Genomic DNA, 15866 nt, shown 5'->3' on the forward strand with positions numbered 1-15866 from the left:
CGCCGCCGCTCTCACGGCGCTCCTACATCTCTGTCATTTCATAAATCTGAAGGTGCAGCATTCCAGACAAGTCAGCTGTCCGGCCAAATTATAGCAGATGCACACCACTATATAACTCTGAGGAAAATTGTGAGGTATGTGCAAGACATTCTTGATGATTTTACATTCTCGAGTGAAATTGATGCTCACTGGCATTTATTTCCACCACCAGGTTGAGTGGAAATACACGTTTTCACATTGTCATTGACTCTGCTGTTCCAGTGCCTCCTCCACTGTGTGAAACAGTTGATGCTCCAGGGACTGTGTATGTCTGATCTAATGTGTTTCCTGGGCTTGTAGAAAATGTTTTGGCTTCATGCAGGTAGTGCGCTCTGTTCTGCTGTATAGCTGTTCCTGGCCTGCTGACTCTTTACGCATGGCTGTATCAGTGTGATGGAAGCCGAGCAACAAGTGTGTAACACAGTGGAGATGTGCAAACATTTCATGCTCTTAAATCACATAACATGATGTATCTGACACACAAGTGCGGCATGCTGAAACTTTCCGAGGAGTATTTTTGAGTCACATTTATGGACATTAAATAATTTTGTTTTACACTTTTAAAGATGTATGATTTATGATTGTTTGATAGTTTTAGAGGGGCTGGTTAGGAAAAGCACAGGTGATTTTTTAAAAATATATATACATATATATTAATAATTAGGGTTTTTATAAATATTTTTTAAGACATTTTTATGCCTAGTAACATTTTTTACGCCTGTCAGCGGAAGCCGCACAGATGCGAAAGGTCAATAGGAAATGCGCAGTTGTCTCTGACTGTATCATTCAGAGGGATTATCACTTTTTGTTTCAGTTTTTGTTGAGGTGACGCCTGTGGCCCACATCATTGTTCTTCCTGCCTGAAGAAAGCAGCTGTTTATCAAAAAATTCACATCTGACACCGAGTCATGACAGAGGCAGAAAAGTGGAGCGGAGCCGCAGATGAGGCTGCTGAGGGGGCCGGAGGGGCTCGCACATGCAGGACTTCAGGGTAAATATAAAGAGACAAGAGATTGTTCTTATTGTGGCGCATCAGCCGACTGGCGCCGAGCGGCTCTTTAACAAACTGAGTCCAAGTTAATCAAGAGCTGCGGCGTTGGATTTTTCTAAAGGAGCTCAGCAGAGCGGAGTGCAGGGAGGCTGGTGGGGCCCCCCGTGGCTCCCGGAGTCCCGCACTGTCCTTGGTTTGACAAAATACAACCTGTCGGAGATTACACGCTACCACGGCCTGCGCTCAGCTCTGAGACTGAGCACTAAATCATCTCATCGCTGCGACTGTTTGATGTGGAAACACAAACGATACAAAAATCATCACGACGCCGAACAGCAGTGTAACAGCAAACAGCAATAACACAACGATCTAACTAACAATTATATTATTTGTACTCATTTAAAAATAAAAATCCAAATATGTCATACTTCTCTCCAAGAAATGCAACTTTATTTGCAGCCAAACAAGGAAGAGTTTGTATCGAAGAGAGCACTCACCGCTTTCCTTCTCCCTGATTTTTCTCTCAAAATTCATTCATCATCATTCATCTGGTTTCCTCTTTTTTCCTCCACGCAGCATCTGGGTTTGTCTTTTCCAGCCTTGTCTCTTTATTACGGTGCCGCCGCTGCGGCTGCTGCTGCCTTCCCGTCAGCTCGATCAGGAAAACGCACAGATAAATAGCTCTCGCCTGGGGAAGCCTGTGTTGTATGAGGCTGAAGTCAGTATACACACAGCTAACATAGCGTGGGCTAGTGTGAGGCAAATCCAGCCTAAGCGTCAAAACAGCCGATAACATGGAATAATTACAAGTCTGTTATTATAGAGAGCGACCGAGAGAGCAGCAGCTCTTTGAAAATAAATCTCTCCGGAATGCAGAGCATGAGCTGCGAGTCGTGGATTTACTGTTGTGAGTTGTTCTAAAAGACAGTGGTAAACGTGGAGAACTAGAGCTGTTCCTCTGTATAAAGGTGAGTATTAAGACAGTGAGTCTGTGGGCAGGTTGGTTTCTCCGGAGGCGACATTGTAAAAACGCAAGCCGAGAGAGGTGATGCCTCCACCGGCCAAGAACTGAGGGCTGACCCGGTGTTTGGCTTGGAAATGGGGGTGGGATTTCCCGATCTTTCCTGTCATTGGTTAATATTTTATTCTGTTGACATGTTTTCTTACTGCTAATGCTTCCGACACCTTCTTGTCCCCCCCTCCTCTCCTAGAGTCTGGCCGGAGCTGTCAGAACCACGCCTATAGGGGCCCACAATTGGTCCAGAAAGCGTAAAATCAGCAATCAAAGGGGCTTGGTTCATTAGTGTTGGGGATGGAGGCAGGAAGGACATGTGAGATAGTCACAGATCTGCAGTGAACGGGGCCACATCTCTCCAGTCAGTGTGGGATGACTGAAGCAGAGAAACAGCTAATATCTTTGAGAGGCACACAGCGCAGCCGGGCTCTGCCTTCACAGCGCCGCTTCTACTGAAGGACTCGGCGGAGGGACCAAAGGAAAAGCACATCAACAGCAACTCTGGGCTATTTTCTTCACTCTGATAACGCGTTGTGTGTTTGACAAGGCGCTGTACTCTTCTGTACCGTTTTACAGAAATTAACTGCTCGCGAAGCGCGGACCTACGCTGGCTCTGGGTTGGGGGGAAATACCACTAAAAATATCCATTATTTCACTTCGGTTTTTGTGGATGCACCGATGAGAGATCCAGTTTTTACAGGGACTGCAATGGCTTATCACCCTTTCCACGCACACCGGCCGACCGACTTCCCCATGTCCGCCTTCCTAGCGGCCGCGCAGCCTTCCTTCTTCCCGGCGCTCAGTCTGCCTCCCGGGGCGCTCACCAAGCCCATCCCGGACCACGGCCTGGCTGGGGCGGCAGAGGCTGGGCTCCACCCGGCCCTCAGCCACCATCAGGCGGCTCATCTCCGCAGCATGAAAAGCCTGGAGCCCGAGGAGGAAGTGGACGACGACCCCAAAGTTACACTGGAAGCCAAGGATCTTTGGGACCAGTTTCATAAACTCGGGACGGAGATGGTTATTACCAAATCTGGAAGGTAAGAATTACGCGCAATTATAGTTCCTCTCATGGATATACCGACAATATTTTATGTTTAAAAAATCCCCGTCAGTATGTGCACATAAATAGGCCTACAGAGAATGAGCTACAGCTGACAAGATTAGAGCAGCTATAAAGCCATGTATTCACATTTTAAATGGCAGCCTGTGCGTCAGGCCTCAGCTAGTCGCTACTTCTTTTCCCACCGATTATTAGCCCTTTCAATTATTCATAAAAAATAATGAAGAAAACTACATAATACCAGGCTACAAGAACATGTTATGTTTACCTCGTATTATAGACTAAATGTATTGTTTTTAAATGGAGTTCCAGTGTCGTAACTGTGTGCAATTTGGGAAGTTAAACTGCATTTTATCAAAGAAAGTAAATTAATAAAATTGAAGTTATTTTTGAAATATTTGTGATATATTTCCAGACTGATCAAAGGACATATTTGGAATATTTCGGGGGGGAAATGTGGCCGAACTTTACTCCGATTTTATCTCTTAAACTGCATTCTGTTGAGGCAGCAGAGCTTCTGGATTTTATAAACAGGCTGTCACTTCAAAAAGCAGGGACGTGAAGTGGTGTGGTCATAAATATACTGCTCAGCTTTGTAGTGTAGGGCTTGGACAACACACGCACTGGTGGACAGACACAGCACACACACATACACACACGCAAACTAGGGTTTTGCTGTCGCCTAATTGCGTGCAACACTGGAGAATAATGTCTGACAATTACAATATTTCCACTTGTCAGAACGGCGTGTTTTGCTGCGTCCGCGTCGCCTTCAATGCCTCTTTTGTCAGATTTGTTCACGTCTTGCATGATAATCTGATGTTATGTTTCAGTTGAATCACAGCGTGTTGACTGCCTGTGTGTTTCTCTTTGCAGGAGGATGTTCCCTCCGTTCAAAGTGCGAATAAACGGGCTTGATAAAAAAGCCAAATACATCCTGCTGATGGACATCGTGGCGGCGGACGACTGCCGCTACAAGTTCCACAACTCCCGCTGGATGGTGGCGGGCAAGGCCGACCCGGAGATGCCCAAGAGGATGTATATCCACCCGGACAGCCCGGCCACCGGCGAGCAGTGGATGGCCAAGCCTGTTGCTTTCCATAAACTCAAGCTGACCAACAACATCTCAGACAAACATGGATTTGTAAGTAAAGTGAGGGTTTCTCTTTTTTTTTTTCTTCCCAGAGCAGAGACTGTTTATTAGTTTTCATATTTATGCTCAGGTGGAACAGACAGGGCTGAGTGTTTTTAGGTGTTGACATGTTTTAAAGATCATGTGAATTTTTATGAAGCATATGGAGGAAAACAGGGTCACTGTAGCAGCAAAATAATAACAGGAAACAGTGAGGAAACGATAGAACATAAATACAAACAGCACATGCAGTGTGCAGAATACATCTGATATTACTCTGGGAATTCAGAATAAATAAGGTTGTGGGAAACTAGAACGTTGAGAGACAAAGAAATATTTTTAGAGTTGATGTGCGTTTCAAAATAAAATATTCTTACAATTAAAATAGCCTGGGCCTCTATGTGTTTTTAGATCAGTAAACTCTTGTTGTAAGTCTTCACGGCCAAAGCTGTCGACACTTTGTCGCCACTTGACTTCCCTCCGCTGCTCACATACACAGAGCTTATGTTTCCCTGCATCTCTCCAGAATATTATCAGCCTGAACCTCCGCAGGCTCTACATGCATTTTCTCCTCCTGCGTATAAATACTATCCAAACTCAGGCTCAGCTCTCTGCAGCAGCGCAGGCCCTGGACTGTTTAACCACGATCCCCCTTTTTAGGATATTTTGATTTTTAAAAAAAAAATTTTTTAGCTGAAGTTGTATTTAGAATAATAAAACAAACATCATATCTGAGCTGGCTGTCTGCAAGGCTGGAGGATTAGTATCATCAAATCGGGTCAGAGAGAAATGACGTGAAATGAGCTTGAGTGACCGAGACGACTGATGTCTCAGATACCCCCTCCTAACCTAATTGTATAGTATAGTATAGTATAGTATAGTATAGTATAGTATAGTATAGTATAGTATAGTATGGTATAGTATAGTGTTAGTTTGTGGGGTTATTTTGAATAATATTCCATCTCTAGTGTTCTATAGTTGGCCTGGATGCTGGTGTGTATGTGCATGTTTTAGTCAGAATATTTCCCTTCATATTTTCTCATATATCTAATGATATTTTACATGTGCAATAATATACACGAAGACTAAAATTAATAGTCTTGAGAGTAAATGATAAATGTCTGAGAGAGTCCACCTGACTGACTGGCAGCAGTGTTCTTCCGACTGGAAACAAATGCAACATTTACATGTCACTCTAAATAATTTGCAATCGGTTACACACGAGATTTCTTTTTAGCAACACGTATTATTTACACGTTTCTTATATTCGTCATGTTTAAATTGTGAGTTTCATATCTTCGTATTATAATTCTGTCCAACTTCTATATTTAAACTTGGCCGTATATTTATGTAGCCTATGATTGCCGCTTTATGCTTGGCTTATTTTCTAAAAAATAGTTTGAGTTAAAATGCTGCTCAGTGTGTTAAAACAGACAAAGCTTCAGGCTGTAATTCCAGGCTCATGGCTTGTAAAGTGTCTATACTCGGTGGCACATTTAAAAATAAATGAAAGAGTGGAAATTTGTAGCTTTGTCCCGATAGGACCTGGATCAAATCAAATTTTTTGCTGTGGTTATGAACCCCCATATCATCATGTGTGGCCTGGTCAGGTTTTTCCCTTTGCCCTGCAGTAATTACAGACAAGTCCGCTTGCACAGTAATTATACAAGCATCAATAACAATGCGCTGGATGATCCGCGTCAACATATTCTGTCTACTGTCGTCTTTTAATGTGGAGAAAACATCCAAGAGGCGCATACAATGCCGCGATATTCACTCCAAAGTTGTGTGTTTGTGCTTATTGGTGCAGACCATCCTGAACTCCATGCACAAGTACCAGCCCAGGTTCCACATAGTGCGGGCCAACGACATCCTGAAGCTCCCCTACAGCACCTTCAGGACCTACGTTTTCCCGGAGACCGAGTTCGTGGCTGTGACAGCGTATCAGAACGACAAGGTGAGTCAGTGTTCACACTCAACCAACGGCCTGTAATATGGCTGCTGTACTTTGCATAATAAATGTCCTACATGCGTCCCCTCCCCCCACCAAACCCCGAAGACTTAATCTGATTTTGTAGGTCGCCTAATTTCCCCGCAGAGGACTCCCATGTCCCACTTGATTTTTTAATTGCTGTTTTGCCTGGACTATCTGTAGCAGATATTTCTGATAATGTATTCAAATTTACACCCAGAGTGTTGTGTTGTGGGTGTTTTCTGCCATTCATGGCCTATAAATGGACTGTTACCTTGAGTAAATTAGGCGTATAAACGCTGGAGAGTGTGGTGTGTTTTGTTGTGATGCAGCATCAAACATGGCAGACGTGTCTTATTTATTACATTTTTTGGCAAGTTAATGATGTATCTTTTTTTTTTTAGAATTAAAATAATATTTGTAAATTTTTAAAAACCAGCATATTTGAATTGAGGTTACTTGTATGTGTGTAGAGCCTATTTGTAGGCATTATTATAAGCCCACTCGCTGGCGCTTCATCCTCCTCCATGACGCTAATTGGAGCTTGTGTCCAGGGGGGTCGGGGTGAGGGGGGTCTTGTTGTAAAAGTTTATGGCAAAGAGTCACCATCAATTAGAGGGCATTTAAAAGGCTGGTCACCCTGCAGCCAGAGTGGACAGATGCTGGGAGACACTCTCTCCGCTCAAATGGCAAATGCCTGAAGCGTCTTGTTCAAGGGCCACTGAGGGCCTCCCGGAGCCTGGAAGCTGCACACAGGCCCGCACGTGGACTCCTCCACATCAGGACATATCGTGAAGCAGCAGTGATCCAAACCGCAGTATTAAATATTGATATGATAGTCATCTGTTCGAGCATTGCTCCCTCTGCCTTTGTTTCTGGGGAACGGAGGCTTGTGTGGCCCCATAGAGGAATATTTCGTGGCAGAATTTCTCTCCAGGGGCCTATGAGAATAAAGCCCCGTCATAACGCTTTTATTAATAATGTAAATGCGGGACCTAGCGTGGCTCCTGTCCAACATGTTGGTTTCTCTCTGTGTTAATCCAAACACAAATATGTGCCAGATGAAAACAATGTCCTCTAACAGTGTGGACTATATGTTTTTATTCTGCCTCCGTGACTCTGAAATTTATTCTGTCCTTCTGTGATTTCGACAGATAACGCAGCTGAAGATTGACAACAACCCTTTTGCCAAGGGATTCAGAGACACGGGGAACGGAAGGAGGGAGAAAAGGTAACAAACTAACGCCTAACACCTACAAAAACACTGTGTGTGTGTGTGTGTGTGTGTGTGTGTGTGTGTGTGTGTGTCCACCATGTTTTTATTCTAACTTACGATTTCCCCAATCACTATGGATTATTATTATTATTATTAATAATAATAACAATAATAATAATATCAATAGTCTATTGTTTTGCAGGAAGCAGCTGACCATGCCGTCTCTGCGGATGTTTGAGGACCAGTGCAAGGCGGACCGGGAGGGCGCGGACTCAGACGCCTCCTCCAGTGACCCTCCGACTGGCAGGGACGCCGTCCACTCCCCGCTGGGAGCCGGTACCAGCCCGCTGAGGTTCAGCAGGCCCAGTCGAGGTGAGAAGCATTATTGTTTATTTGTATAATGAGGCCCGCCATGAGTTTTAACCATGGTGTGTGTGTGTGTGTGTGTGTGTGTGTGTTTTCATAAATCCCATATAGTAAGAATTAGTGCTAAACTGGCTAAAATATGACATCATGTTGGTTTTGGAAAATAAGCAGCAATGTGAATAAAATTCATTACTGTAATGCAGAGGTATAAGCCTGATTAATTTCCCATGAATTTACGCTTGGTCTGTAAGGCAGCATGCAAGAATGATACAATGAATGAAGGTGCATTCACGTGCACCCATGACAATAGGTTCAATGTAAACCTGCAACCTGTTTTGGATGTAGCTTACTGAATGGAATTTTAAAAAAGTGGTATAAACTGAGATAACACTGTTATTATTACTGGATTTTTATTGGACAATGTATTCACACCTGTTAACCAATCAAATAGGTCACCTAACATCTCCCGTCATACCCGCTTTGATTTTTTTTTTAAGTTTATGACGCAGCTAAATACAAGAACATCTGTATGTAACAACTGTTTATACAAACAGTAAAATAAACTAGAAATCTGATTGAAGTGGGGTGTGAAATTAAAAAAAAAAAAAAATCTATTTGAGAATATAAAGTGTATGAAATTATGGACATTTGAGTCACATTTATTTCAAAGTAAATGTTTTCTTCTTTTTTATCTGCTTTTAATTTTCCCTTAATTTATTAAATAAATTTAACAATAGCCAGTATTATGTTTTAATGGGCCTTGTTATTCATTTAAATGTGTTTATTTTTATAATGCTTGCATTATCAACAGCATTACAGTTTGGAAAATAATAGGAAGGCTACTGTATGTTGCTCTTTAGTGTATATAATGTAAATCTGCATTTAAATGCAGGTCACATGTTAATTTCCTAATGAGTGAACATATGGTCTGATATGTGCAGGCTGTATTTTGAGAGTTACGTTGACATTCTAGTGTCTGTGTAGGTTACTGCTGTGTTTTTATGAAGAATGGTTCAACATTCTTACTTTTCCCTGTTTGAATTCTGTGTTGTAGATGAGAAAACGTGCACTGACAGTGAGCAGGAATTGGAGCATCAGGATGAGCGCTGCACTGCCTCCAACAGCCCGGGACCCGAACCCGTGTCCCCCTACAGCTCCAGGTGTGAGGAGCGCATAAGGGACAGGCCCAGTGCGGAAAAGAAGGACGACTCCATATTCAGTATAAGGAACCTTGAGAAGGACAAAGCGGAGAGCAGGCACAGGAAGGACACCACGGACGCATTGACAAAGGACTCAGAGGCTGGGGGCATCAGTGCTAGTAAGGACGCCTTCTCCCCTCTCATGGTCCAGACCGAGAGCCCCTCGCACTTCAGCCCGGGCCACTTACAAAGCCTGGCTCTGTCTGGGCTGCACAGTCAGCAGTTCTTTAACCCTCTGAACACCGGATCACCGCTGTTGTTTCACCCTGGGCAGTTTGCCATGGCCCCTGGAGCCTTTTCTGCCATGGGCATGGGGCATTTATTGGCCTCTGTATCCGGAGCAAGTGCTTTGGAAAATGGCAGCCTCTCCGCCCAGGGCACGGGAGGAACCCCCAATCCCTTCCCCTTCCATCTGTCCCAGCACATGCTCGCCTCTCAGGTAAGGAAAACCATCCGGTCAGAAAATGATGTAGTTTGCCTGTACACCTGTAGCACCAAGCTGACAGCAGCAGGAGAGGGAAGTTAGAGCTCGAGAGTCTGAGCAGGACTAGGTGTCAGCTTTAACCTCACTTTGCTCAGAGTGTAGCACCAGCAAGAGTTAATCTGGCATTATTAGGAACTGAGCTGAAAATAAGCATGATCAGTAAAGCATGATATCATGTTTTTGCTGCCTGTAAATGAGGGACTTCTGTGATAACATTTGTATCAAAACATGAGCATTCCAAAATAAGTACAGTCATCAAAAACATTTGAAAATATGTTTATATCAGGCTTCTGTGGAATAAAGTTTTGGTAAAAAGAATTTTACTCTCAAAAGAAGCAGATGTTTATTGCTCAGATCATTCTAATATTTCCATTAAAATGTGCTTTAAATAATCTGGATAAACAGATCTGTTTGGTTGTTGTTGGTGTTTTAGAAAAATGTATCACTAATTTGATTATTTGGCCACTTGACTGTAAAAAATGATGTGTAAACCAACTTTCTTTCCTCTTTCATATTTCAGGGCATCCCCATGCCTCCATTCGGAGGTCTCTTCCCGTACCCCTACACCTACATGGCGGCTGCTGCAGCAGCAGCCTCAGCCTCAGCCCTCCCAGCAACCAGCACCGCCAGCCCGCTCTCCAGGAACCCTTTCCTGGCCTCGTCTCGGCCCCGGCTCCGCTTCAACCCCTACCAGCTCCCAGTGTCTCTGCCTCAGAGCTCCAGCCTCCTCACCGCCGGCCTGACCGGCAGTCTAAACCCGGGCTCTGAATCCTCCAAACCAGGCAGCAGGGAGACCAGCCCAGCCCCAGAGCACCACAGTAACCACAAGTTGGGAGGCTCGAGCGGGAGGGTCGCATCTCCCAAAACCTCCATGAAGGACTCAGTGAATGAGCTGCAGAGCATCCAGAGACTGGTGAGCGGCCTGGAGGGCCAGAGGGAGCCCTCCCCGGCTGCAGACTCTCCCAAGTGATGAAGAATCTCCATTTGGGATGAAGACTTGGCTTGAATACATGAGGACTATAGTGCATATGTCCTGTACAGCACATTACAGAGACTGGGATGAGGGTTTGACTGATATGGGTCGATGAAAGCCAATAACTGATATTTTTTGGAACAAAGCTGCAGATAGACAAGAAAAATTAGTCCATATAATCAAACTAAATCTTTTTAAATTCACAAGTATTGATGGTTTCATCCAGAGCTGACTCATTAGGAAGCATGGAGAGCCTGTCAAAGTAAATTCGGACCATCGTCAGACACTAAAACTCTTCCCTGAGTCCCAGTGTTTTAGGGTTAACTGCTCTTGAACGCAGGCTGATACTCAAAGACACTCTGGGATACATTTTAACATTGATGAAATGAAAAATTCATCTACAAAATGAACAATTAAGTAAATAAAAATATTATGCAAAGATAAAATATATATACACATTTTAGACAACAAAACACTCAAATAATGATATAAATATGATTAATTAAAAAATGTTTTGACCACTTCCGTTCAAGGACTTGTCATAGAGAGTAAAACGGATCAATTCCACTCCATAAAATGTAATGAATCAAACTTGACCATATCCATTATATCAGAGGTGGACCACACAAGGCCAGTATCGGCCCCATATATCGGTCTAACCTGCCTGAGAGCCTGCAGCTCCACAGACTGAGTGGCGCACAGCGGACAGTGTGTGCTGAGTTTGGTTAACTTGAAGCATTTGAGCACCCAGGCCTGGTTTTTAAATACCAAGCCGAGCCCAAAACAGGAGCCTCATCACGCCGACAGGCAGGTCTCAAGCTGCATCCAAAAACTTTTTCCGGGCCGATTATTTCAAAAGGGATGGAAGGTGAACGTTCCGTCTGCGAGAGAGAGAAAGAACCGCTTATCATTTCATGCCAGAAAATTGTTTCTGAACTATTTATGTAATTAAAAATAAAAAATTCTGTAAATAAAGCTAAGATCCAAGAATATGCAATTGGTATTAATTTATTCAAGGCTGTATATTAGCGTGTATATATTTCGAATTTAACTCGTTGCTTTTTTTTTTCTCCTCCTCTCCCCCCATTTTACATATACTGTACATGAAAGCTATTTAGCGCTTGTTGGTTTGAAAACTGTGTATGAAGCATCGCTGATTTTTAGGAGACGTGTGTGCCATGTTTAGTCTGCATCCACCGACAAATACAGAGGAACCGAGAGAGAGAGCTCCACATGGACTCAAAAACACCTCAGGTTATTTCACTCCAGCCAGGAGACATTCAAAGCAATTCCTCCTATGGGTGCATCATTCATATCTATTCATAAATATATTTAAAGATGAAAGTATCTTGTTTATGCTGGTTGTCCGGGTATTTTTTTTTTTTTGATTGTCTCACAATTTCAATAAAAAATCGTTGTGCTGAAAGCTTGCAGGCGTATTATTATTATTATTATTATTATATTTATTATTATTATATTTATTATTATTATTATCATTATTATTATGTTTTTAAAATTATTGCTGTTATAATCATCTAATTACACCAAAACAGCTGTAGAAATTTATAGAGCAATTTTTGTAATGAAGTCAGCTATACTACACACACTTCAGTACACAAAACACACACATGTGGGGCAGGAGCGACCTCTGTCGGCCAAGTATTTAAGTGGAAAAAAGGCAACTTCTATATGTGGTTTGTTGGATTTGACAGGAAAATATTATTGGGTTTAATTCACATATTATAAAAATACATTTTAATCAGATGTTGAAATTTGTGGGCGAAAGTTTTGATAGAGAGTTTCACATAAAGACTTACAGAATTGAAAATAAATGTATTGTTTTATTATTTCTCCAATAGGCCAAGAAATGAAAGAAGACAGGTTTTCTTCGGGAGATATTTTTTTTACTATAATTTCTAATAGTTGAACAGCAGCAGCAGCAGTAGTACAAGTAGCAGCGGTGTGTTTATTAATTCCATCTCTGTTAAATCGGGCCTGTGTCCTGCACGCACTGCAGCTCAGGTCTATTTTGTGCAGGTCCTCAGTCACCGTCAATCAGCATTTCCTTTAGTATTGTGTGCCCGGCTGTATTTTTAGAAAGAGTCGAGTAATGTAAGTATTTATAGGAAGCTTTCTCTGCTGCCCTCACACACATCCTCTACAGCCGGAGAGCAGCTTTAACTGTTCCCTGTTTACCTCAGGTCGGAGCATTATGGAGCATTTATTGGAGGAATATGATATTTTCTAGAGCATAAATTCCACATTAAATATGTTTCTACTTGCGGAAATAAGTTGTATATAATGGCTTTTTAACTGGATAAATATGGCATGATGTTCAGAGTTTAAACATGCAGTCAGCGGCATTATATTGATAGAGAAAAGAATGTTTTTATTATTTTCCTTGATGGAGGTTTAAGCTTCTATCTTCCACGTTTGGCACTAAAGTCAAAAAGTGAAGTACGGTGTGTGCGTGTGTGTGTGTGTGAGCAAGATGCAGCACTGTGTGTGTGACTGTATATGTGTGTCTCGGTTTAAAGGGTTAAGCAGGGGGAGTTTAGGGCAGCAGACAGCCTTTTGTCCGGGACCCGGCGCCTGTCGCCTGCCTGCCGGCCACAGCCTCCACACCGCCCCGCTTCCTAATTAGAGAGCCCCCTCCTCCTCCCCCCCTCCTCCTCCTCCCCTTCTTCTTCATTTTCTTTTCTTTCTGCAGCGATAATCACAAAACTCTCATTCTATTACGAGGGCCATTGTTGCCACTCTGTTATCTTCAATTAACAGAGAGAGCGACTCGACCTCGCACTCTGGGAGAAAAAAGTATTTGTCTAAATCAATCAGTCAATGAGTGATCAATAGGCTCCTGTGGAGGCCCTGTGGATCATAACTAATGACTGGTGACGGCGTGGGGTAAAAAGGCCAAGATTATTCACAACTTTGTTAAATGATCAGTGCGGGCCTATGTTGTTTAAGCTTTTGTAGGCCAACAGGAGAAGTTACACAGTTCCTCTGTGTTCACTCTCAACACGTTACACAAACAGCATCTTCCCTGCTTTACTGTGTGAAACCTAAACAACATCATGGCCTTCAGTTTCTATCTTCTCTCTTTATCTGTTGCACTGCAGCAGATGTTTGAGAGCAGGCTCATCCAGTCTAACATCAGTCAGCATGCACAGATTACACATACACAAATATTCTCCTGCCTCTGGGTAGAACGTCACTTATGGTTACTTATGGAACTGCATATGAGCAAATGTTACCATCACTAGAAATAGTTTAACAGTCTTAATAATCTATTTCTACAATTATACATATGATAAAATAGCTATAGTTCAGTTGCAATATACTGTTTATGTTTGGTGTTGGATGCATTATTCTATGTTATGGATATGAATCTAATTATTGGAGTACTGTAATAAGCATCATTTTGAGGTATTTTAATTATGTTTTTCCATTTTATTCATTACTATTAATTTCAGAGGCAAACGACACTTTTTACATCACTATTTATCTGACAGCTGTATTATTCTTCATATTTTACACAAAGCAAAATAATATGATGCTTTGTTATTGAATAAAATACCCAAAAGTGTCTAAAATAGTTAAAACTAAAGCACCAGCGTCACCATCTACAGTGTTAAGTGCTGCATAAAAATTAATGCAGCAAATGTTAATAAATCAATATTATAATATATAATAATAGAACAGTGTGAGGGGCCAATCTTGCCTGCAGAATGAACACTTTTACTATGACTGCTGATAATACTTTTTACATAAGTAATACTTTAAATACAAGTATTTATTTGTAATGGAGTATTTTTACATATAATATATATTACATATATGTATTGCTCTTTTTACTGAAGTAAAAGATCTGAATCTGAATTAGTTTTTGCAGTAGGTTTAGTGGCAACTACTTTAAAGTTTAAATAAAACTAATTCAAGTGGAGAAGAAATGAATCCTGACTACATTTTTTCATCTTCTATTTTTCAATGATATATGCTGCTCACATAAACCTATTGATCATATGTGATTAGTGACTTGCCTCATCAGATTATAGTAAAGTGATATGATGGGGAAGTAAAGGCTGTACCAGGCTCTCACTCTGCCCTGCCATTTCTGATCCCTGTAGGCACTGACTGATTAGAATATTTGAAGGTTAAGACTGATGTATTTAAGAACTGAAGCAGCTGGAAGCCAATATTTTACACCAACACTTTACATAATAATAACTTTAGATAATAATTTCCAATTTTTGTCTTTTCAGGTTGCTAAATAAACATCTAAAACAGCTTTCAGACAATGGGAATAATTTTGTATCTACTTTCATAATATTAAAGTTGCATCAAACTGCCTGGATGCTCTGTGTTTCTGAATGAAAGGCCAATATCGGCACCGTGTATCGGTCAGACGCTGCTGGGAAGCAGCCCAGAAACCTGTATGGTGTCTACAGAGTGTGTATTGTTATGCTGCTGCTCTGCAGGCTGTTCTCTCTGCTACTGACAGCGCAGGCGGCCTATTGGCTGCTCAGCTCAGGTGCAGCTATCACACTGGCCCAAAGTGGAGCAGGAGGGGTCCAATCACAGGCTGCTGTTCTCCTTCAGGACAGGCAGGAGGAGGAGGGAGAAAACACACAGCCTCTAACCTTGCTGCAACACTTCCACAAGCCAGTACCTCACACATAAACCCACACACAAAGGTAGGAATTACAGTTATGCATTTTGTTAAACATTTCACTAATAAATTGAGATGTGCTAAACGAAACAGTGCAGAATGCTTTGAGTTAACTCCAACCATCAGTGCAAAAGATCCATTAAAAACACCTAATAAACACACCTATAAAAATGCACCTAATAGAGTACAGACTGATCACATGGGCCACCAGGGCTGTAAATTCAACATGTATGTGCTATGTGTGCAGGATGGACATGTAGTAACCAAGCAGCAATCACATCACACAAATAAAGATTACCATAAAATAATCATGTGTGTAAAAAGTATTTCTCATGTATTTGTTCTTAGGTAAATGTAGATACACTGATCAATTGGTTGTACTTTCACAACAGGTCAAACAACACATGCAACAAGTCATGACTGTGTGTGTGTATGTTTGTGAGTGGTTTTTGTTTTTTGTTTTTTTGTGAGTCCTATATTTTGGATAGTCTGGAGCTACAGAACCACAGCATGCAGGCCCGTCGCCCCCTCCTGGACGCTGAGGAAGGAGAGGGGAAGTCATAACTTCTCTCTTGAAGAGCACAGAGTTTGACAAATGTTCACTCCAATGTAAAAACCACTGCAATTATTTCATTTTTCATGTTTAGACTTCATTCAAAGTTCTCCTGCAACACAATGAGTCTTCTGCTTTTTTCATCTTGCAAACACTGATATCTTATACATGATGATGTCACTAAGCTTTGACCCAGT

The 15866-nt window shown here is 42.0% G+C and overlaps 1 protein-coding gene and 1 long non-coding RNA gene across 4 annotated transcripts in view; one reads left to right on the top strand and one right to left on the bottom strand.

Annotated features, from left to right (window-relative positions):
* The window catches only part of LOC137185601 (uncharacterized), an 8224-nt gene extending 6558 nt beyond the window's left edge, over window positions 1-1666 (bottom strand). The window contains exon 1 of the long non-coding RNA XR_010928891.1: window positions 1528-1666. This is a non-coding gene — a long non-coding RNA (uncharacterized lncRNA). The remainder of the gene's footprint in view (window positions 1-1527) is intronic.
* tbx2b (T-box transcription factor 2b) lies at window positions 862-11290 on the top strand. Of its 3 annotated transcripts, none has more exons than XM_067593819.1 (8): window positions 862-1030; window positions 2242-3082; window positions 3982-4249; window positions 6048-6194; window positions 7364-7440; window positions 7613-7797; window positions 8846-9429; window positions 9995-11290. In XM_067593819.1, the coding sequence occupies exons 2-8, from the start codon at window positions 2724-2726 to the stop codon at window positions 10442-10444; spliced, it is 2070 nt and encodes a 689-aa protein (XP_067449920.1). In that variant the 5' UTR covers window positions 862-1030; window positions 2242-2723; the 3' UTR covers window positions 10445-11290. The 3 variants fall into 3 exon arrangements, with proteins under 3 accessions (XP_067449920.1, XP_067449921.1, XP_067449922.1); XM_067593820.1 differs by lacking the exon at window positions 862-1030 and adding an exon at window positions 1872-1998; XM_067593821.1 differs by lacking the exon at window positions 862-1030 and having other exon boundaries at window positions 2080-3082; window positions 7628-7797.
* The last annotated feature ends 4576 nt before the right edge of the window (window positions 11291-15866 follow it).

Source organism: Thunnus thynnus, chromosome 7 (genome assembly GCF_963924715.1).
Source record: "Thunnus thynnus chromosome 7, fThuThy2.1, whole genome shotgun sequence".
NCBI classification, from domain to species: Eukaryota; Metazoa; Chordata; class Actinopteri; order Scombriformes; family Scombridae; genus Thunnus; species Thunnus thynnus.